Source organism: Meles meles, chromosome 1 (genome assembly GCF_922984935.1).
Source record: "Meles meles chromosome 1, mMelMel3.1 paternal haplotype, whole genome shotgun sequence".
NCBI classification, from domain to species: Eukaryota; Metazoa; Chordata; class Mammalia; order Carnivora; family Mustelidae; genus Meles; species Meles meles.
Genome location: NC_060066.1, coordinates 164,838,622 through 164,862,728, shown reverse-complemented (window position 1 = coordinate 164,862,728; position 24,107 = coordinate 164,838,622). Strand labels below are relative to the sequence as shown.

At 37.6% G+C, this 24,107-nt stretch overlaps 1 protein-coding gene across 1 annotated transcript in view; it reads left to right on the top strand.

Annotated features, from left to right (window-relative positions):
* ALG6 (ALG6 alpha-1,3-glucosyltransferase) overlaps window positions 1-23,477 on the top strand; it is a 67,718-nt gene extending 44,241 nt beyond the window's left edge. The window contains exons 9-15 of the mRNA XM_046014091.1: window positions 538-673; window positions 3,090-3,175; window positions 4,558-4,642; window positions 8,445-8,515; window positions 18,392-18,460; window positions 18,588-18,786; window positions 22,912-23,477. Coding sequence (XP_045870047.1) covers window positions 538-673; window positions 3,090-3,175; window positions 4,558-4,642; window positions 8,445-8,515; window positions 18,392-18,460; window positions 18,588-18,786; window positions 22,912-23,109 — 844 coding nt within the window. The 3' untranslated portion in view covers window positions 23,110-23,477. The remainder of the gene's footprint in view (window positions 1-537; window positions 674-3,089; window positions 3,176-4,557; window positions 4,643-8,444; window positions 8,516-18,391; window positions 18,461-18,587; window positions 18,787-22,911) is intronic.
* Window positions 23,478-24,107: the final 630 nt, after the last annotated feature.

Genomic DNA, 24,107 nt, shown 5'->3' with positions numbered 1-24,107 from the left:
AGAATCTATTTGGCATACTTACCAGGAAGAAGGTGGTCTTTCATTTTTGCCTTTAGGTGATTTCTTAATAATGTGTTGACTGTGGAGTGAGTTAGAAGAGAGATTAAGTCCTGTTCTCTAATTTTATTTTAAATCTTCCTAATAAGAGGAATATTTTGATCAATGTACATTTACTGGGTAATATGGATTGGCTTGTTAGAGCATTGCTATAGGATTTCATCCATTTAGAGCATATTACATTTTATACTTAATAGAAATACATCCCAGTTTGACATTTTCTTCATGACTGCATTAGAAAAGCATGTAAGTTAAATGTTAATTAAGACAGTGATAGTCTTTTTGTTGGAGAGCTATACATCTTATTAATTGTGAATTTCTTAACTCTGATTTGAGTAGACTGCCATGTTAACCTTTGTTAGTAGCATAGATTTGTCATTACTGTACATTTATATTTATTATCTTCAGTGAGACTGAGACTGATTTCTCAGAATTATTAATCTCTCCTTGTCTTACTGGGTACCTTTGTTTTTGTTTTAGGTTTGTTTTGTTAATTAAGCTGTCTTGTACAGTTGTGGCTTCCTTCATTCTCTGCTGGCTGCCATTCTTTACAGAAAGGGAGCAAACGCTGCAAGTTCTAAGAAGACTCTTCCCAGTTGATCGTGGATTATTTGAGGTATGTTTAAGTACTTTCTTCTCACTCCTTTCTATTAACACTATTTTGCTGTGACCTCTGGGGATTTCATATAGAAGACACACAAGGAGTAGTAACTTCAGCTACTCTCCTTGCAATCATTCCTTGCCAGTTATTTAATCCAGTATATAACCTCTAGCTCAGCTGGCTTAAATGAATAGATAATATTTATGCCATCATGAAATCCATAATTTAGTTATATATTTTTCTTTTTTTTAAAAAGATTTTATTTTTTTGACAGAGAGAGACACGGCGAGAGAGGGAACACAAGCAGGGGGAGCAGGAGAGGTAGAACAGGTTCCCCGCAGAGCAGGGAGCCCAATGTGGGGCTTGATCCCAGGACCCTGGGATCATGACCTGAGCTGAAGGTAGACACTTAATGACTGAGCTACCCAGGCGCCCTTCAGTTATATATTTTTCTAATGAAATAAGATCCATAGTGAAAGACAGCATAAGAAGTTGCAGCTACAAAGTTAACAGCTCTGTAATTTTTTGGTTTATATTCTCTTTTGAGTCTTAGGAAATTATTTATTAAACTAAATCATGTTTGCTTCAGCAAGATCTCATAATTTCCTTATATAACATTCATCCATAGTAATTTTTTAATGAGAATCTTTCATTTCATTTAATGCTAGCTTAATCACTCTTATTAAACTTTTATTACATGGATAATTTGATGATTTAGATTTAGTAATTAAATTAAACAAACCATTTTTCTGAAACAAAAAGGCCTTTTAAAAAAGTTAGATAGGGACAACATATTTATAGATAATTTGCTTTTGATAAACATTTCTTTGAAAAAGAATTAGAAAAGCATATATATCTTTCTAATTTTTGAATATATAAATTGCTATAGATTATCTGTCTTTCACTGGGTCTACAGTAGGATGGTACAAGCATTTTGAAAGAGACCAAGAAAGAGTTTGGTGTGTGATGGAACAGGCATATGCGACTTAAATGTTGATGGGGATGCTGCTGCTCCTGATAGTGATAATCACAAATCATCACTATTATTGTCATCACTCCTACTTACCAGGTGCCACATACTTCACATGTAATTTTGTTTGATTCTCATAATAGGTCTGACTGAAGTAGCTGTTGTATCATTTTGTAGATCAGAAAACTGAGGTCAGAGATTCACAGAGCTTGTACATGGCAGAGCTGTGGTGTGAATTTTGAAAACTGTGTTCTTCTTAATACTTCCTCTAACCTTAAAACCTATATAAAGAAAAGTTAATTCTCCATCTAAGCTTCTTGGTTATCTGCCTTGCCTTCCATTTCAAAAATAGTATTTATCACAATAATTATAAAAATGTGTATCATATATGTTTGATAGTATTGCTGGCCACCTCCATTCCCTTACTAGCCTCAAAATCTGAAGAGCATTTTCTTTGATTGACAGGGAGAAGTGGGATGGTGCAGTTGTCAGTGATAGTTACTTTCTTGATGTTATGCTTACACAGCTGTGAGTTAAGCAGCTGTGTAGAGGGTGGGTTTCACAAGCAGAGAGCTGTAGTTACAAATTTAATTTTGAAAGCAATCCTACCACAACTGCTAATGTCTTTAAATGCCTTGATTTATTAGCAATTAACTCTTGTCATTGTTGAGTTGCTAATAGGTTATACTTGAGATAATTTTAGGTGTGTGATAAAATGGGTCCAAAAATGTGTGTTCTACAAATTAGGAAAAAAGATTTCCTAGGGGCGCCTGAGTGGCTCAGTGGGTTAATCCTCTGCCTTCAGCTCAGGTCATGATCTCGGGGTCCTGGGATCGAGTCCCGCATCGGGCTCTCTGCTCAGCAGGGAGCCTGCTTCCCCTGTCTCTCTGTCTGCCTCTCTGCCTACTTGTGATCTCCCTCTCTCTGTCAAATAAATAAAAAAATAAAATCTTTAAAAAAAAATAGATTTCCTAGAAAAATGTCCAAAGATGAGTAACTTAAGTATTTAGGGCTAGTGTGCTGTTCTTTGAAAAATAATAAATATTTCTTGGGAATGTCTGGATTATGGTTGGCTTGTGATTTAGGTCAACTCTCAGTGCAAAAAACGAAAAATGCTTGTGTGTGTGTGTGTGTATTCCTTGGATAGTTTAAGCAACTCAGTTATAAAACAGTTGTGAACAACAGCTTTATGTCTCAAAAGTTTATTTAGAAATCATGGACTGAACTTTGATAGAGTTTAATATTTCTATTATATCAGAATGTATAAAGAGCTACAAAGTTAACAGCTCTGTAATTTTTTGGTTTATATTCTCTTTTGAGTCTTAGGAAATTATTTATTAAACTAAATCATGTTTGCTTCAGCAAGATCTCATAATTTCCTTATATAACATTCATCCATAGTAATTTTTTAATGAGAATCTTTCATTTCATTTAATGCTAGCTTTACAAATCTCTTTTAAGGATAAAGTGGCCAATATTTGGTGCAGCTTCAGTATCTTTCTGAAGATCAAGGATATTTTGCCACGTCATATCCAGATAATAATCAGGTAACAGATATAAAGTTTGAGTATAGTGTTGTAGAAGCTCTTCTCTAAAAGTATTATGGTAATATCTCATTTATCTGGTGTCATTAGGGAATGAGGTGTTCTTCATTAGTGAATTTTCCATATAACACTACCCATCTCTTTATATACCAAAATTATTATTTGAAGTATGTGAAGTGATAGTCTTCCTAGATTGTTACCCATTTCCCTCCTCCTTAAACAAAGTCTACTAAACATGATTAAACATTATGTTGAAGAGCCGTAATTTTCAGTGGTGTATCAATCAGGGTTCAACCAGAGAAGAAGAATGAGTAGGAGGGTGTGTGTGTGTGTGTGTGAGTTTATTACAAGGAATTAGCATATACTGTCAGAGCATCTGACTGAACAAACTGGAAGTCCACAAGACAGGCATTTAGGAAAGAGTATCTAAGGGGGAGGAAGAGCAATTCAAACCCAGTTGCTGTTTTTGGAATCTCAATTTAGGGCAGACCTAAGCTCTCTTTTAAAAGCCTTCAAATTGATTAAGTCAGGCCATCCAAGAATCCCCCTTTTGATTAAGTTAAAATCAACTGAAGAGAAACTTTCATTACATCTGCCCAAAGTCGCCTCAGCAGCTCCAAGATTAGTGTTGGAATAACTGGGAGAAGGTGTGTGTGTGTGCATGCCACATAATGGTGCTGCCTCCCTCTGTCCTCCAGTTCTGAGAATATCCCTTGTAGCCCACTGTATCTAGAAGCATATTCAGGGAACCGTAGTTCAGCTAAGCCAAGCTGACATACCACAAAGCCACCAGCAGTGAGAAAATCAGTTATTGTGTTACAATTTGTCCTTAGGGCTTGCAAAAGCTGTTTGCCATGGTACCAAATGGCTCCACATGGCTCTGCTCATTGAGTTCCTTTTCCTCTGTACTCATTGGCCATCACTAGGAGAAGCTCTAGCAGCTACCCACTCCCTTTCTAACTTGTTCTCTCTGATTTACCATGGGCTGAAAATCAAATAGTTAACTTTTGTGAGAGGTTCTTTTGTGAGTAAATTTTGTGAATGTTTGTGTTACAAATATATATTGTCTTTTTATGCCTGATAGTGTTTTCTTATTTTGAGTGTTTGCTAGTGTTAGCTATCTTTGTGTATCTTTTCTATAAGTAATGTAACCATTATAATATTTTTTCTGTATTATATAGTTGCATATAAAAGTGTGTAAATATTTCAATGAGTGGATTTTATTTAAATATTATTTGGTGTTAAGTTTACATTTAATAAATAAGAAAACCTTTAATTTGAAATAAACAAGTAACGTAATCCTTATATTAAACAATATTTCCTTGCTTTAATTACATAGCTCTATAAAGAAAACAAATGTTTTATTTTTATTCTTTTTTTTTTAGCTTTTGTTTTACATTTTTGAGCCTGCTTCCTGCATGTATAAAATTAACACTTCAGCCCTCTCCCAGAGGATTCAGATTTACTCTGGTAAGTTTCTCATTACTTTAAATACTTCCTGCTGCAACTGATCTTTTAAAAATACAGGTAATTATTTTCTTCCTCTGAATGGGTTTACTGGACTGGGAAATAAGGTATTCATTTATTTGGTGGGCATTTGTTGAGTGTCTGACATACTTTGGTGCTGTGTTTTATATTAGGCTGAATAATCAGAATCTTTTGGTTTAATTCAACTCTTTAATTTCTGCTTTGTATTAGGGAATACAGAGAAGAACAGAGTGGGAATAGACATATGTTTAAATAATTATGCTATTAAGTAGAAGCTAGTAAGTTCTTTTAATTACACAATAAATGCTGTGATAGTGTGGAAAAGGGAAATATTACTTTGGGGCAGATTTTAGACAGCTTTTTAGAGTAAGTGGAATTGGAGCCAAATTTTGAAAGCTGGGCAAGATTTGGAATAGGAGGTTATGTAGCAGAAGAGAATTCAAGGCAGGAGGAAGAGCTTGGATACAGTGGTGGAAAGGATAGGGAATGCTGGGAATAGCATACAGTGAAATTTGTGTGACGTACGTGTGTGTGTGTTGAGGTTAGGAAAGGATATAGTGGGAGATAAGAGTTGAAAAGGCTCAAATTGGGTAAGACCTTGAATGCTGGCTTAAAAAAGTTGGGAGTTTGATTTGTGTGCCAGAAGAGCCAAAAAAGCTTTTTTTAAATTTTATTTATTTATTTGACAGAGAGAAATCGCAAGAGAGGCAGGCAGAGAGAGAGGAAGGGAAGCAGGCTCTCCGTTGAGCAGAGAGCCTGATGCGGGACTCGATCCCAGGACCCTGAGATCATGACCTGAGCCGAAAGCAGCGGCTTAACCCACTGAGCCACACAGGCGCCCCAAGCCAAAAAAGCTTTTTGAGGATAGGGGACAGATCTCTGTTTAAGGAAGAGGACATGTGTTAGTTTGAAGATGAATAGGTTACATTTCCTACAACTTTGAGTTTCTCTGAGTAGGCTCACAAATTCCTCCCTGGTTGTATTTCTGTGGTATTTAAAATTTGGTTCCTTTATGCCTTGGTCTCTAAAATGATATTTAAGAAAATTTAGTTTATTAAAACTCTTAATGGGCTTAATAAGGGGACAACATTTTAGAAATTAGGGTTTCAATTTTGAGATGGGCACTTATTTATATTGCATTTCAAAAACAAGCCAGGGGCACCTGGCTGGCTCAGTGGGTTAGAGCCTCTGCCTTCAGCTCAGGTCATGATCTCAGGGTCCTGGGATCCAGCCCCGCCTCAGGTTCTCTGCTCAGCAGGGAGCCTGCTTCCCTTCCTCTCTCTCTGCCTGCTTGTGATCTCTCTCTGTCAAATAAATAAATAAAATCTTAAAAAAACAAAAACAAAAACAAGCCAGAGCAGAGCATAACAGTAAAATACTGTTATAAAATGCATATAAAAGTGTGTAAATATTTCAATGAGTGGATTTTATTTAAATATTATTTGGCATTAAGTTTACATTTAATAAATAAGATAACCTTTAATTTGAAATAAACAAGTAACATAATCCTTATATTAAACAATATTTCCTTGCTTTAATTTACATGCATATGGGTACTACAGTACAAACAATAGTTTCATGTTCCTCTTTTCTTTTTTATTACTTTTTTATTGACAATTTCTTGTTTCATCCTGAGAATGAACTCTGAGCATTCTACATCATCTGTTACTATTCTATAGGACTTTTAGAATAGAAGGAATAATAATGCTTGATATTGTTAATAGGCCTAACTTGAAATATTTACAAGCTTACATATGATTATGTTATTTTTCTAGGAAATAACATGCTAAATAAAGGTATATTTCAAAGATAAACAAATGGAATTTCAGAGTTTGAGTAACTATAGCAGTGTTAGAGGTAATTACTTTTAGGATTATAAGCCAGAAAAAACTTTTTTCTCTTAATCTCCTAATTTTATTCTGTTTGCTGTTTTAGTATATAAGCCATTATCCTTAAAAAACTAAAAATGATTTATATTAATGATTTTTCTTATTAATGTTGATGTTTTGAATTCTTACTGAATGTTCCTGAGAACTTTGAAAATAGTTCCCATTATAATTATTTCAAAGTGTTTTCCTTTCAATAAAGATCGAATTATTTCTCAATGTAAGTCTATAATTGAGGTAATTGATGGTATGAATACTAATATATGTATAGCAGCAGGGTGATCATATTTAATCTATTCAAGTAGCATATTTTGAGTGCCCTCTAATGTGCCAGGTGCTTTTCCAACTACTGGTGTGTAAGTGAATGACAGCTCATATCCCTGTTGTCTTAATTGGGGCCTTTCATGCCAATGGTAGGAGGACAGTAAACAGAATAGATTTGTTAATGAGAAAATATCTGGAAGGAATGGGGCTATGAAGAAAATAGTGTTATATGAAAGGAGTGCTGGTGGGGTTTTGTTAGGGGGAAGTACTTTAGCTTGAACAGGGGAAGGCCTTTCTGTGAAGTGACATTTAGGCCTTGAGCTGAATGACTAGCCAGAAGGAACCATTCACTAAGAAGATCTGTGCTCTGACTTGATAAAATGAAGTTTTCTCTTAAAGCAGGAACATGTTTGGCATGTTCAGCACAAAAAGGGACAGGTATGAAGTGGCTGGTGAGAAGTACATGAGGGAGATAGTAAGAAATAGACGGGAAGAGGAAGGCAGGACCTAGATAGGAGTTTGGATTTTATTCTCAGTGTTAATGGGAAGCTCTTTGAGGATTTTAAACAGGGAGATTTACATGATCTGATATGGTGGCTGAGTACATAATGGACTATAAGGAAGCAAGAGTGTTACCAATTAGGAGGTTATTGCCCTAGTCCAGGAGAAAGATGAGTGTGGCTTAGACCACTCCTTTCCCACTATGAGCAGGGGGGAATGGAGAGAAGTGGGTGGATATTGTAATTAGAAAGTGGTATAGATAGTATTTGCTCTGGATCGCATGTGTGTAGATAGATATTCAGTATGCAGATCATAAACTTCTGATAATAGACCTAAGTAATTTTAATTTTAAACCCCAAATAGCAAATGATGACTTCATAAAACATTTAATATATTTTATTGAATTGTACATTTTTAAAATGTACTAAAATAGATTTGTTTTTATTTTTTAATTATTATTTTTTAAATTTATTTTTTTTTCAGTGTTCCAAAATTCATTGTTCATGTACCACACCTAGTGCTCCATGCAATATGTGCCCTTCTTAATACCCACATTTGTTTCGCGAGGTGTTTTTGAACTTTTTGTTTTGTTTTTTTAATATTTTATTTATTTGACAGAGAAATCGCAACTAGGCAGAGAGGCAGGCAGAGAGAGAGGAGGAAGCAGGCTCCCTGCGGAGCAGAAAGCCTCATGCGGGGCTCAATCCCAGGACCCTGGGATCATGACCTGAGCCAAAGGCAGAGGCTTTAACCCACTGAGCCACCCAGGCACCCCATGTTTTTGAACTTCTTGTCCTTCAGTTCCTTTTAATTGTCAGAGATTCCAAGGGGAGGATGAAGGTCTGATTGTGTGTCTGAAGTATTTAGTAGTTTTGTTTATTAATAATTGAGTCTGAATGAAATTGTTTTAGATGGTTAATTATAGCTTTATAATCACTATTTTTTCAAGCAATGTTTTTCTGTATTTGAATAAAATATTATGCATTAATGTTGTATAGATATTTTCCTTCTAGATATAAACTACATTAAGCTTTAAAATTTTACTTCAGATGATTGTTATTTAGATTCATAACTATTCAAACTATTATAGTTTATAAGTTGTTATATCTCATTCTTCCCTCTTTTTCTTAAAGGTTAGCTGTGCACTGTCATTCTTTTTATTTTCTTTCCAAGTACATGAAAAGTCCATTCTCTTGGTATCATTGTAAGTAAAAATATTGTGTTTTACTTATTTATTACTATGTGTTTATTATATATACATAAATTTATTGGCTACATATAATCACATAAGTGCAAAAGAAAATCACACAAATGTTACTATGTAGTTGCATAAAATTATTCATAAAATTATATTTTCCCAGAATGATTTCTTACAATTTTACTTCTTTTAAAATATAATATTTTAAACTGAAAAAGTTTCATAGAATTATTACTGGCATAATTATTTCTGTTTCTTCCTATATGTTTTTTATATGCTAGTAAAAAAATTGAATAAACCACAGAGATTTTCCTCAGGTTGGAGCCTGTATGTCGTCTTTGCCTTTTTCATTTCCTTCACTTCCATATCTATTTAGCTTTGTTGTCTTCATTCACCTCTTTCCGGGGACTTTCATATGTTGACTCCTTGCTATTTCTTTTATCAAAACCTTTGTTTAGGGGGCGCCTGGGTGGCTCAGTGGGTTAAAGCTTCTGCCTTCTGCTCAGGTCATGATCCCAGGGTCCTGGGATTGAGTCCTGCTTTGGGCTCTCTGCTCTGTGGGGAACCTGCTTCTTCCTCTCTCTCTCTGCCTGCCTCTCTGCCTACTTGTGATCTCTGTCTGTCAAATAAATAAATAAAATATTAAAAATAAAATGAAGGGGCACCTGGGTGGTTGGTTAAGCCTCTGCCATCAGCTTAGGTCATGATCTCAAGGTCCTGGGATTGAGCCCCACATCGGGCTCTCTGCTCAGCAGGGAGCCTGCTTCCCCCTCTCTATGCCTACCTGCCTCTCTGTCTACTTGTGATCTCTGTCAAATACATAAATAAAATATTAAAACAAAAACAAAAACCTTTGTTTAGACCCTATTGTCAGTCTCCAGTGAGACTACTTTGTTTTAAGAGCATTAAAATTCTTCCTGGTTATCATAGAAATTGGGTGACAATGCGGGTATATTATCCCAATATTAGAATAGTATTTGTCCAGAACACATTGGAGTACTTGAATCCTGCCGTAGATCAATCCCACCCCTTATCCTGTGTTTGCTAGGTTCCTATGGAAGATCCCTGTATAGAATAACCAATGACAAATTTACTCTGCAATAAATTGTGTTTATTAGGTGGAACTCTGAACTAAAAACTCAATGCAGAGCTTTATAGTAAGCTGGGCTGCCTATGTGGAAAGCTTCTTTGCTTGGAACTAAATAGTCTCACGTTGTTGCAGACCAGGAGGACAGCTTAGTTTCATCCCCCAAAGTCTAAACCTGAGTTAGTTTCTTTCACTATTATGTGAGGCTTGGCTGACCATCCACACATTGCTAGCGCGAGGGGATGGAACTCTGGAAAGGTTTGCTTTCAAACACATATATTTTCCCCAGATTTTCTACCCCAAACTAAGGCAATCCATTCAGTGATCTGTAATCTGACCATTCAAATTAGCTCTTGGGCCCGGAATTTCTGGGAGTTCCTACTCTACAGCTATACTTAGATTATATATAATAGTGCATGGCTTAATATAATTTTGATAAAATATTTTAAAGTCAGCATTAAAAGTTTTTCTTGGCCTGTTCCTAGCTAATCTATCATTAAATAGATATTTCATTCAATAAATATTCATTGAGTGCCTATGTTTGCAAGGTACTGTTCTGTGCCCTTGGTATATATCCATGAACAAAGCAGATAAAAATCCCTACATTCTTAGCTTTCATTCTTAAAGATAGTCACTAATAATTAAATAAAAATAAGAAATTAAATAGTGTTTTAGAAGGTAATAAAGGCCCTGAGGAAGAAATAAAGCAGGATAAGGAAGTTGGGAGTGTTGGAGGTGAGGGTACAGAAGCAAGTACAGGTTGTAATTTTAATACAGATGTCAAGTTAGGCCTTGTGAGGAGATACTGGAGTGGACTGGAGATGCTGAGGAAATTAGCTGGGGTATTTAGGATATAACATTCTAGGTGGAACAGCCTGTGTGACGCCCTAAGATGGGAATAAGCCTGGATGTTTAGTGAACAACAGAATGACCAATGTGGCCAGAGTGGAGTAGTCAAAGTGCAGGTTAATAAAAGGTGAAGTTAAAGAGGTAACAGAGGTATAAGTTTTATAGGACCTTGTAGGTCACATTAGGAAATTTGGCTTGGGAGGTGTGTTGGGGAATCATGATCTGACTTGATGTTTTATTTTTTTTAAGATTAAAAAAAAATTATTTATTTGACAGAGAGAGAGTACACACAAGGAGGGGGAGCAGCAGGCAGAGGGTGAGGGAGAAGCAGGTTTGATCCCAGGATCCTGGGTTCATGACCTGAGCTGATGGCAAACGCCTAACCAACTGAGCCATGCAGGTGCCCCTTGATGTTTTAAAAAGATCACTCTGCTTATCAAACTATATACATTAATATGTGCAATTCTTTGTATATTAATTTTTAAAAAATATTTATTTGACAGAAAGTGAGAGAGGGAATCCAAGCAGGGGGAGTGGAGAGGGAGAACAGGCTTCCCGTTGAGCAGGGAGTCTGGTACGGGGCTCAATCCCAGGAGCATGGTATCATGACCTGAGCGGAAGGCAGATGCTTAACAACTGAGCCACCCACATGCCCCTCTTTGTATATTAATTATACCTCAATAAAATTGTTAAAAAAATCAAAGGATCATCCTGGCTGCGGGTTAAGAATAGATTGTACGGCGGAGCAAGAAAACATGGAGACCATTTAGAAGGCTGTTACTGTAATTCAGTTGAGAGATGGTGGTGACTGCGACCAAAACAATAATAGTAGAAGAAGCAGGAAGTGGTCGTTGTGGATGTATAAAAGGAACCAGAAGGCTTCCTAATGATTTGTATGTAGCATGTGATGGAAAGAGAAAATCAAATGTGTGTCCATGGCTTTTGGCTTGCAACTGGAAAGATAGAATAGCAATTGACTGAAATGGGGAAGATTGACAGTGAAACAGGATTAAGCTAGATGTGGACCTGGTGAGAGGGTTGCAAGTTCAGTGTTGGACAGGTCTTTGGACGTCCAAGCAGAGATGCTGAGTCAGCATTTAGATGTATGTCTGCGTTGGACATATGAGTGCAGTTCTAGAGGGGGGTTGAACTGGGGATACAAATTTAGTAGTTTGTCAGTAAAGAGGACAAAGTCATAAGACTGGGTGAAATCACCAAGGGAGTGAGTATATACAGAGAAGAGTACCAGAGACTGAGTCCTGGACCACACAGTGTTAAGAGGTCTTAGGAGAAGAGGCAAATAGGAATGGGTAAAGGTAGGATGAAAAACCACAAGAGTGGTTTTTCAGGACACTCAGGTGTCCTGAGTGAAGAAGGTATTTTAAGGACATGAGTCACCTATCTTACCCCATTCACAAAAATTAACTTGAAATCGATTAAAGATGTAAATGTAAGACCTGAAACCATAAAACTTCTAGAAGAAAACGTAGGAACAAAGCTCCTTGCCATTGGTCTTAGCAACAATTTTTTGGATATGATACCAAAACCACAAGGAGGAAAAGGAAAAATAAGTAAGTGGGCTGACATCCTAAAAAGCTTCTATATAGCAAAAGAAATGATTAACAAGATGAAAAGGCAACTTATAGAATGGGAGAAAACATTTGCAAACCATATACCTGATAAGGAGTTAATCTCCAAAATATATAAGGAATTCATACAACTCAGTAGTAAAAAACAATTTGAAAATGGGCAAAGGACCTAAAATAAGACATTTTCCCAAAGAAGCTATACAACATGTACTTGAAAGGGTGCTCAACATCACTAATCATCAGGAAAATGCAAATCAGAAGCACAATGAGATAACACTTTATACCAGTCAGAATGGCTCTTATCAAATGGCTCTTATTAAAAAGACAAGTGATAGCAAGTACTGGTAAGGATGTGGAGAAATGAGAACCCTTGTACACTCTTATTGGGAATATAAGTTGGTATAGCCACTATGGAATACACTATAGAAGTTCCCCCCAAAATTAAAATAGAACTACCATGTGATCAGCCATCCCACAGGTGGGTATATGTTTGAAGGAAATGAAATCATGATCCTGAAGAGGTGTCTGCATCCCCATGTTCATTGTAGCATTATTTGCAGTAGCCAAGACATGGAAACCACCTAAATATCCATCAGCAAATGAATGGATAAAGAAAACGTATACTATACTCATGGCACACATTCTCGCACACACTTTGAACTATTAGTCATAAGGAAGAAGGAAATCCTGCCATTTGCAACAACACAGATGAACCTTGAGGGCATTATGCTAAGTGAAATAAGTCAGACAGAGAAAGATAAATATAAATATTGTGTGATCTCACATCAATAAGGAATCTAAGTCATCAAAACTCAGAAATTGATTCATAGAAACAAAGTAGATTGGTGGTTGCCGGGGCAGGAAGGAAAAATGGGCGAAGGTGGTCAAAATGAATGTTTTAAGATGAATAAGTTCTGGAGATCTAATGTGTAGTATGGTGGCTGTACATAGTAATACTTAACAGGTATTATATACTGGGAAGTTGCTAAGAGAATACATCTTAAAAGTTCTCACTGCACACACACGCCAAGAGGTAACTGAATTGATGGATGTGTTAACTAACATATTGCAATAATCATTTTGTAATATATGCCTATATCAAATTATTGTGGTGTACATCCTAAACTTACACAATGTTATATGTCAATTATATCAATAAAGCTGAGGGGAAAAAACACGAGATGATCACTCAAGATGAGGCTGAGAACAGACTATTTGCCTCAGCAAAATGGAAGTCATTGGTGACTTTGACAAGGCTAATGTTGATGGAATGATGCAGGGAAAAGCCTGATTAAGGTGGGTTTAAGAAATAATGAGAGAGAAATTGAAGATAGCTATAGATTATTTTTTTAAAATTTATTTGTGGCGGGGCGCCTGGGTGGCTGAGTTGGTTAAGCAACTGCCTTCAGCTCAGGTCACGATCCCGGAGTCCCGAGATCGAGCCCCACATGGGGCTCCCATCTCCGCTGGGAGTCTGCTTCTCCCTCTGACCTTCTCACCTCTCATGTTCTCTCTCACTATCTCTCTCTCTCAAATTTAAAAAAAAAAAAAAATCTTTAAAAAAAAATTTATTTGTGGCAAAATATACCAGTGGTCACAATGCCGTGTACCATCACCACTGTCTACTTCCAGAACATTTTTATCACCCCAGAAGGAAACCTTGTACCCTTTAAGCAGTCAATCCCCGTTCTCTTCCCATCTCTCAATTCTTGTAACCACTAAATTGCTTTTTGTCTCTATGGATTTGCGTATTTGGGGTACTTCATATAATTGGAATCATATAAAATTTGGCTTTTTATGTCTGACCTCTTTCATATTTTCAAAGTTCATCTATGTTGTAGCAAGTATCAGTACTTCATTTAAAAAAAATTATTTATTTATTTGACAGAGATCACAAGTAGGCAGAGAGGTAGGTGGGGGGGGGGTGGGAAGCAGCTCCCCCCGAGCAGGGAGCCTGATGTGGGGCTCAATCCCAGGACCCTGATATCATGACCTGAGTCAAAGGCAGAGGCTTAACCCACTGAGCCACCCAGGCGCCCCAATACTTCATTTTTATGCCTGAAAAATAATTGCATTGTATGGCTATACATTTTGTTCATCCATGCATCATTTGATTGACATTTGGGTTTCTACCTTTTGGTTATTGTAAATAGTGCCAGTATGAACATCCCTGCATAAGTTTTTGTTTGAGTATTTGTTTTCGATACCTCTTTTTTTTTTTTTTTAATGATTTTATTTATTTATTTGAGAGAACACAAGCAGGCAGAGCAGCAGGCTGAGGGAGAGGGAGAAGCAGGCTCTCTGCTGAGCAAGGAGCCCAAAGTGGGGCTAGATCCCAGGATCCTGGGATCATGACCTGAGCCAAAGGCAGACAGACACCCAACTGGCTGAGCCATCCAGTCACCCCTGTTTTCAGTACTCCTGAGTCTACATCCAGGAGTGGGATTTCCAGGTCATATAGTAATTCTGTATTGAACTGATTGAGGAACCATCAAACTGTTTTCCACAGCAGTTAGACCATTTTGCATTCCCACCAGTAATGTAATATATGATGTTTCCAGGTTTTCTTTCCTTTTTTTTTTTTTTTAAGATTTCATTTATTTATTTGACAGAGAGAGATCACAAGTAGACAGAGAGGCAGGCAGAGAGAGAGAGAGGGAAGCAGGCTCGCCGCCGAGCAGAGAGCCCGACGCGGGACTCGATCCCAGGACCCCGAGACCACGACACGAGCCGAAGGCAGTGGCCCAACCCACTGAGCCACCCAGGCGCCCCTGTTTCCAGGTTTTCTGCATCCTTGCTAGCATTTGTTGTTTTCCTTCCCCCCACCCCCACCCCATTCTATGGGGTACGAAACGGTATTTCATTGTGGTTCTGATTTGCATTTCCCTAATAACGTTGAGCATTTTTTAAGGTTTTAAAAACTGTCAAGTTTTTAATTTTGATGAAGCTCAAGTTATCTATTATTTCTTTTTGTTGCTTGGGCTTTAGGTGTCATGTCCAACAAACTATTGCCAAATCCCAGGTAATAAAGACTTACTCTCGTGTTATTTCTAAGAAGTTTATGGATTTAGCTCTTATATTTAAGTCTTTGATTCCTTTTGAGTTAATTTATATGGTGTGAGACAGGTAAACAGTTCTTTAGGTAAGTTTTGCTGAGAAGGGAAGAAAAAAAAGCAATAATTGGTAGAGAAATTAAAGTGAGGCTTGTTGCTTAAGGTGCTAGGATAGGAGAAATAATGGTGTGGGAGTGGTCGGTAGAGAGGGAACACTGATTACAGGAGGGAGTTAAGGGTTGTTGAAGCGATACCCCTTGGAAAGGGAGATGGGATCGGACCCAGAGCATAAATGGAAGGACTGGCTTTGGACAGATGCAGGCATAGTTCATTTTAATAAAAAGAGGCAACAGGGTATATTGGTACTGATGCTGAGAAGAGATGTGATGTGATGGTGGGATCTGTAAAAGTTCTTTTATTTCAATTTTTTTAATGAAGTGGAAGGCAAGGTCATTAGGCAAGAGCAGGTTGGAGCTGCTGGGATTATGAGATTATGAGAAGGTGTGGATTATTTTTTTTTTTAAGAGACACATGTGAACAGACTAGAGAAATACATAGTAGCTGTTAGACACTTGAATATCATGATCACATATCTAAAGTGAAAATAGGCACCTAGATGGCTCAGTCGGTTAAGCATCTGACTCTGTTTTGGCTCAGGTCTTGATTGCAGGGTTGTGAGATGAGCCTTGCCTCGGGCTCCTCTGGATTGAGCTGGCAATCTGCTTGAGATTCTCTCTCTTTCTCTCTGCCTGTCCTCTCTGCTCTCTCTTTCTCAAAATAAATAATTCTTTAAAGTGAAACAGTTCGTGTGGGTAAATGTTTTCCTCAAGAGCAGTTGCTCAGTATTTTTGGAATAAGTATAGGAGGAGAGTTAGGTCTTCCCAGGTTTGTGGTTTTGTCTAGTGAGGATAATAAAGATGAGATCACTTGAAGAGAGGAGTTCCAGCAAATGAGATGTCAGGGTATTAGAAAATCATCTATGTAAAAATTGCCAGGAATGAAGATGAATAGGTTTGTAGAGAGTAAGGAGTTGAAATGACTAATGAGGGAAGTGACTCTTGTGGTTGGATGATGACAAAGATGAGGACTAACAGGGATAAAGCCTGAGAACATGGAGATTGTTAGGATGCAGAGGGGGAGAACTGATGTGGAAGAAGTGGTAGAGACCAAAAAAGTTATCTGGCTCTGGGTCAAGTTGTTTGAAGGCTTTGGAAACTACAACAAAACAGGTGAGGTTGAGAGCGCTGAGGGGCAGCATTTTCCTCAGGCGAAGGGAGCCAGGGTTTGTTTTCAACAAGGTGGTGAAGGAAAAGATTCAGAGAAGAGGTTAGGATGCAGGGGATTTTGCTGCTTAAATATAAATACTAAGTACCTTGAGGTCAAGGGCTGAGTTATATTTCTCTTTGTATTCCTTTCAGAGCAGTTGTACATAAGTTTTCAGTAAATGCTTGTATCTGGTAAATGAATATTGAATGGGGGTACCTGGGTGGCTCAGTTGGTCGGGTGACTGCCTTCGGCTCAGGTTGTGATTCTGGAATCCCGGGATTGAGTCCCAAATCAGGCTCCTGGCTCCGTGGGGAGTCTGCTTCTCCCTCTGACCTTCTCCTCTCTCATGCTTTCTCACATACTCTCTCTCAAATAAATAAATAAAATCTTAAAAAAAAATGAATACTGAATGAATAAATGGGAGAGTTAAGACCCAGAAAGAGATAATATTTATTGAGCAGCTACTATGCACATGTTTTAAACGAATACTTTCTGATTTAAAAAGCATCAAGTGTGAAATTGAAAGTCCTCTAGTATTTTCTTTTAGTGTGGTAGTTTTCAATCAGTTTATAATCTCAGGCCTTATATTTCATATGCTGGTTGATATGGGGGAAAGTCATCCTTCTAAGAAAGGAGGAGAATGCTCAAACCTTTTAAAAAAATAAGGAGACCGAAGGGGTACCTGGCTGGCTCAGTCATCATGCATCTGCCTTCAGCTTGGGTCATGATCCCAGGGTCCTGGGATCGAGCCCTGCATCAGTCTCCCTGCTTGGCAGGAGGCCTACTTCTCCCTCTCCCACTCCCCCTGCTTGTTTTCCTTCTCTCACTGTGTCTCTGTCAGATAAATAAATACATCTTTAAAAAGTAAAATAAGGAGGGGCGCCTGGGTGGCTCAGTGGGTTAAGCCGCTGCCTTCAGCTCAGGTTATGATCTCAGGGTCCTGGGATCGAGTCCCGCATCGGGCTCTCTGCTCAGCAGGGGCCTGTTTCCCTCTCTCTCTGCCTGCCTATCTACTTGTGATCTCTCTGTCAAATAAATAAATAAAAAATCTTAAAAAAAAATTAAAAAAAAAAAAGTAAAATAAGGAGACCCAAAATAATAATGATAACAATAGTAGCAACAAGTATTCAACAACTGCCATCATTAGTAAAAAGTTATTTTATTAAAAAGTTAGATAATACTTGTAAAAGAGTTCTTTCAATTATGTAACAATACAAGGTATTACTCCTACTTCCATTTACACCTAAGAAAGATGGTTAAATTAATCATTTGTTCAGGGTCATCCAGTAAGTGGCAGAGATGGGACTAGGATTCAGGTCCCCTTCTTCTCGAGCATTGCCACAGTAGAATCCAGAAGTAAGTGCAAGTAAGGAGGTCACAGAATTGGGACCTATGACCCTAAACTCTGTCATAAAGCCTGTAGTTCCATTTATTGGTATTATGTCTCTTCTTCCTATATTATTGCTCTTTTCATTTGACTGCTTCCTACTTGTTTTTTCCTCTTATCTTCTACCATAATCAACTTGTTTCCTCTTATAATTCTTCTTTCTCCATTGTTCTCACTTCCATGGCAGAGGACGATCCTGTCGGTTATAACTTAAGTTTTTAACTTAGATTAGTAATATGTAACATGAAGGGTCATAAAAAAAGAACCACTCTACTGGGAATGAATTTATTTCTCAAGTAGGACGCAACATGGAAAAGCTCTCTTTCTCTGAATGTTTGAATTTGTTTATCTGATCCTTTCTATAAGCTGCTGTTTGTATGACAAGGAAAAAAAAAGTTACATTAATGGAATATTGGAAGAAGCAGTTTTTCAGTTATTTGGAGGAGTTGATACCTTGTTTGTGTTTAGACTCAACTGAGTTTGGACTGATACCAAAAAAATGAACCAGTGATCTATAGAGACCTTACTGGCTGTTTTTTATTTGTTTGTTTCACTATGCCAAAGATCAGATAGATATAATGTGTTTATATTTTTCACAAGAATTGAAATTCTGTTTCCTAAGATTAAAATATTTTTTCTTTATCATTTTAGACCAGTCTGCTTAGTTTTAAGTGAAATTCCTTTTATGTCTACTTGGTTTTTACTTGTGTCAACATTTAGGTGAGTCAAACCAATATTTATATTTTTTCAGTATAGTTCTCATAAACTCATTTAAAAATTTTTTACAAAGTGATTATGTTTTGAATTAGCAATTCTCTTTTGATGTTTTTTCTGTTTTCCCTTACAGTATGCTACCTCTTCTATTGAAGGATGAACTCCTAATCCCCTCAGTTGTGACAACGATGGCATTTTTTATAGCTTGTGCAATTTCTTTTTCAATATTTGAAAAGACTTCTGAAGAAGAACTGCAATTGAAATCCTTTTCCATTTCTGTTAGGAAATACCTTCCATGTTTTACATTTCTTCCCAGAATTATACAATATTTGGTAAGTTGTTCAGTTTGTTTTTTGTTTGTTTAGAGAGAGTGCTGTGGGCAGAGGGGCAGAGAAAGAGGGAGAGAGAGAATCTTAGGCTGGCGCCATGCTCAGTGAGGAGTCCAACATGGGGCTCAGTCTCACAACCTTGAGATCATGACCTGAGCTTAAATCAGTAGCTGGCCATGAGTTGTTTATTTTTTAAGGAATGGTACTTAGCATGCCACTGTTAAAAAAAAAAAAAAAAGCATCTTTCTCTTTTATAGCTTTTTTGAGGTCTAATACACATAAATTCACCCATAAAATCCACCCATTTAAAGTGTGCAATTTGGTGCTTTTAAGTATGTACATAGAGTTGTACAGTCATGACCACAATCTAATTTTAGATTACTTCCATCACCCCAAAAAGGAACCCTCTTCCCATTAGCAGCCATTTCCCATTCCACCCTAAACTCTAGCCTTAGACAGTAATATACTTTCTATACCTATGTATTTACCGATCTGGACATTTCATATGAATGGAATGTATTAGTTTGCTTTGCCATAGCAAAATACCACAGACTGAGTGGCTTAAGTAACAGAAATGTACTTTCTTATAGTTCTGGAGTCTAGAAATCCAAAAGCAAGGTGCTTCATCACAGTTTCTGGTGAGGCCTCTAATTCTGGGTTATAGGCAACTTTGCTGTGGTCTCATATGGCCTCTTCTTTGTGTGGGCGTGTAGAGAGTTCTGTGGTGCCTCTTCTCCTTATAAGATCACTAGTCCTATCAAATTAGGACCCCACCCTTACAACCTCAACTTAACATTTAATTTAACCTTCCGAAAGTTTCTGTGTCCAAATGCATTCACATTGGGGGGTAGGGCTACAATATATGAATTTTGTGGGGACATAATTCAGACTGTAACATGGAATCGTAGAAAATGTAGTCAGGACACCTGGGTGGCTCATTTAGTAGAGCGTCAGAGGGAGAAGCAGGATCCCCGCCAAGCAGGGAGCCTGATGTGGGACTCAGTCCCAAAACTCTGGGATCATGACCTGAGTTGCTAAGCCAACTGAGCCACCCAGGCACCCTGAAGGGTATTTTTGCTAGAAAAGGAATTCTTATCTTTTTCTTTCAGCAATTTGAATGTCATTCATCCCACTGCCTTGTGGCCTCAAGTGTTTTCTGATGAGAGGTCAGCTGTTAATCTTATCTTTTTTTAAAGATTTTATTTATTTATTTGACAGACAGAGATCACAAGTAGGCAGAGAGTCAGGCAGAGAGAGAGAGAGGAGGAAGCAGGCTCCTTGCTGAGCTGAGAGCCCGATGCGGGGCTTGATCCCAGGACCCTGAGATCATGACCTGAGCTGAAGGCAGAGGCTTTAACCCACTGAGCCACCCAGGTGCCCAGCTGTTAATCTTATTAAGGGTAGTATGTACTTGTAGTTTTAGGTGCTTATTACATATCCATTTGAATGAGTCTGGAGTTTAGGGGAGAGAGGTCCAGGCTGGAGAGAGCAAAATTTGAGTCTTTGGCATTGAGATGATAGTCATGTCACAGATGAGCTCACCAAAGGTGTGAGTATATTAGATGACTAAGTACTGAGCCTTGGATATTACAATGCACAGAGGTAGGGGACATGAGAAGTAACCAGCAAAGTTGTCTGAGAAGGATTAACTATTGAGATGGGAAGAACCCAGAAGTCTGATGTTATGGAAGTCAAGTGAAGGAAGTGTTTCAAGGAGATGAGAGGGATATGCTACTTCAGAAGCTGTTGAGAAATCAAATAAGGCAGTAAGAAATAACCATTGGATTTAGTACAGTGGAGATCATTATGGATCTTTGGCCAGAGCAGTTTCATTGGAGCAGCTCAGGTAAAAATCTTAATTGGTATGGATTCAGTAAAGAATGGGAAGGAAACTGGATATAGTAAGTTAAATAAACTCCTCTGGGAAACTTTGCTGTAAACAGAAGTAGACAAATGGGGTAATAGCTGGAGTTTGTTTAAAGCAGGAGGAATTTTAGGGTGCCTGGGTGGCTCAGTTGGTTAAGTGTCTGCCTTTGGCTCAGGTCATGATCCTGGGGTCCTGGGGTCAAGCCCCACATTGGTCTCCCTGATAAACAGGGAGTCTGCTTCTCTTTCTGCCCCTCACCCTGCTCGTGCTCTCCCTCTCTCAAATGAATAAATAAAATATTTCAAATAAAAAGTAATAAAGCAGGAGGAATTTCAACATTGCCCCTTAATGTTGATTCAGGATCATGGTGTCATGACATTTCAACCAGTCCCATATTTCTTGTTTGAAACTTTATTTTTTTTAAGATTTTCTTTATTTAAGGTGGGGAGGGGGAGGAGCAGAGTGGGGGAGAATGAGGGGTAAAGAATCTCAAGCAAACTCTGGGCTAAGTGGAGAGCCTCATGCGAGGCTCCATCTCACAACCCTGAGATCATGACCTGAACCAAAACCAAGAGTTGGATCCTTAATTGACTGAGCCATGAAGATGTCCCTTAAGTTTGAAACTTTAAATTTGATGATTTCACTTCATGGGGAGCCTGGGTGGCTCAGTGGGTTAAAGCCTCGGCTCTCTGCTCAGCAGGGGAGCCTGCTTCCTCTTCTCTGACTGCTTGCCTGTCAAATAAATAAAATCTTAAAAATAAATAAATAAATAAATAAATTTGATGATTTCACTTCAGAAGTTTTCACTTTTCATTAAGGTTGACAGGGATTTTCCCTTTGGAGGATATTTATACCGTTTATACCTATTTGTGAGCCTTTTTGGTTACTGTCCTTCCCAGACTTCCATCTGGACTAAGTATTACATTACTCTATTCGGATCTTTAAATCCTGTTATAATATAGACATTAAAACATTTTTTAAGGGTTCCATTTATGTCCTGTCTCCTTCATGAAAGTCACTATGATTTCTCACTGCTTGCTTTCTCCATTTACTTAAGCAGCTTCTGTGTACTTATGTGCTATGCCAAGATAAAATGAATAAGATCTGTCTGGTCCTTGTCTTAAAGGAGCTCACAGTCTAGAGCTAAACCGTCCAATATGATAGGAGTACCTGGGTGCCTCTGTTGATTAGGTATGATTCTTGATTTCGGCTCAGGTAATGATCTCAGGGTCCTAGGATCGAGCCCTGCTTGGGGCTCTGTGCTCAGCAGGGAGTCTGCTTGAGGTTCTCTTTCCTCTTTTCCTCTCCCCCTCCCTCTCCCCTCTTTGTATGCACTCTCTCTCGCTCAGATAATAAATAATCTTTAAAAAAAACCTGACCAATACGTAGCCACTAGACACATTAAAAATTTAAACTTAGTAAAATTAAATAAAATAAAAAATTCAGCTCAGTCACGATAAGCATATTTTGCCTGCTCAGTGACTACCATGTGTGATTAGCAGTTACTCTCTTGATGTACACAGGTATAGAACTTTCCCATCATTACAGAAAGTTCTGTTGTACAGTACACTAGTCTAAAGAAAACTGACTGCTACACAATTACAATCAATGAAGTATCTTTACTACTCATTTTAGCATTTAATAAAATATGACCTTGTGATTTTATTTAATTAGTTCCTCCATTTCCCTAATTAAACTGAAAACTCTTTGAGGCAAGATTACATTTTCTTTCATATGCTCCACCCTCCTCCACTGCAGCATTAGCTCATCAAAAGTGTTCCATGAATATGAAATATAATTTTCTATTTGCCATGGAAGGCTTTTTTATAGACAGGTTCTTAGATTACCTTAGAACTGTATATCCTATAGGAACTCAAGGTCCTGGAGCATACCCTGAATTTAACCCTGACTAGAAATATTGTCTGTTCCAGATAACTTTCGTTAGTCCTTGGGTGGTATTAAGTATGAAAGGTATCCTGAGGCTTTGGCTATACATGGGAATCACTTGGTAAGCTTTTAAATCCTAGGACCTACCACAGAACCTCTGATTTAATTGGTCTGAAGTGTGGTCTGGCATTGAGGTTTTTATACCTATCCCCCAGATGGTTCTAACATGTGGCCTAGGTTGAGATCCACCAGTAGAAGAGATTGGACCCCTACCCCTCACCTTCAGTTCTGCTTACTTACAGCTATAAGTAAATGTTACCGGTGCATTTAAAATCTTTTATATTACTCAATAATGTTTTTTTCCCTCCTTATAGTTTCTTATCTCAGTCATCACTATGGTACTTCTGACATTGATAACTGTCACACTGGAACCTCCTCAGAAATTACCGGACTTATTTTCTGTATTGGTTTGTTTTTTATCCTGCTTGAACTTCCTGTTCTTCTTGGTATATTTTAACATTATAATCATGTGGGATTCCAAAAATGGAAGAAATCAGAAGAAAACCAACTAGCTTTATTTCCACAAACAAACATGAAAATATTAACAGTGCTGAAAGGTTTTTTTTTTTAACTTTTTTGCTACATATAAATGAAATTATCATTTTGAGAATCACGAAAATTATAGGGAAAAAATGGCGAAGTCATTGTTGTCTATATACAAAGTAAATGTATATGGGGACCCAAGCCCAGTGGAGGCTTTTATTTTCTAACTGTGGAGTGGTCAAGACATATTGTAGTTTTATTAATGTTCAGTTATTCAAGTGGGAAAATAAGAGAAAATGCCCTTAATCCCAGTGTTTACTCAGGGAATGTACCTCTACAGTTTGTTGTCTTAAAAAGAAATCTGAAAATCCAATGAGCTTACTGGAAGAATCCAGCCCTTCTTCTTTTTTTTTTTTTTTTTTTAAAGATTTTATTTATTTATTTGACAGAGAGAGAGATCACAAGTAGACAGAGAGGCAGGCAGAGAGAGAGGAGGAAGCAGGCTCCCTGCGGAGCAGAGCCCGATGCGGAGCTCGATCCCAGGACCCTGAGATCATGACCTGAGCCGAAGGCAGCGGCTTAACCCACTGAGCCACCCAGGCGCCCCCAGCCCTTCTTCTTAAAGGAAATCACTTATTTTGGTATTTGAACTTAGTTTTCCTTACATTTTAGAATGCAAGTAATGTGTATTTCATTCTTTAGAAATTATATCTCAGGGATTAAATGTGATGATCTTTTTAATTACTGTGAGAAGGCAATTTATAGGCTTAAAGTTTGAACATGCCTTATTGCATGTGTAAATTTGATTTCTTTATAACAAGGCAGAGAGATTAGACCATATTCTTAATTCAAAAATGCTAATCTACTTGAATGTAATTAAACAGTGAATTTTACTGAATTTAAGTGGTTTGAGTGATTTTTTTTTAATTACTCATGATCACTAGTCCTTAACTTCCAGGATCATTCTGTTCAAGCTAAATGGTTTTATACAGGATTTCATCCTTTTGATCTTTTTTGAGTGGTTCAA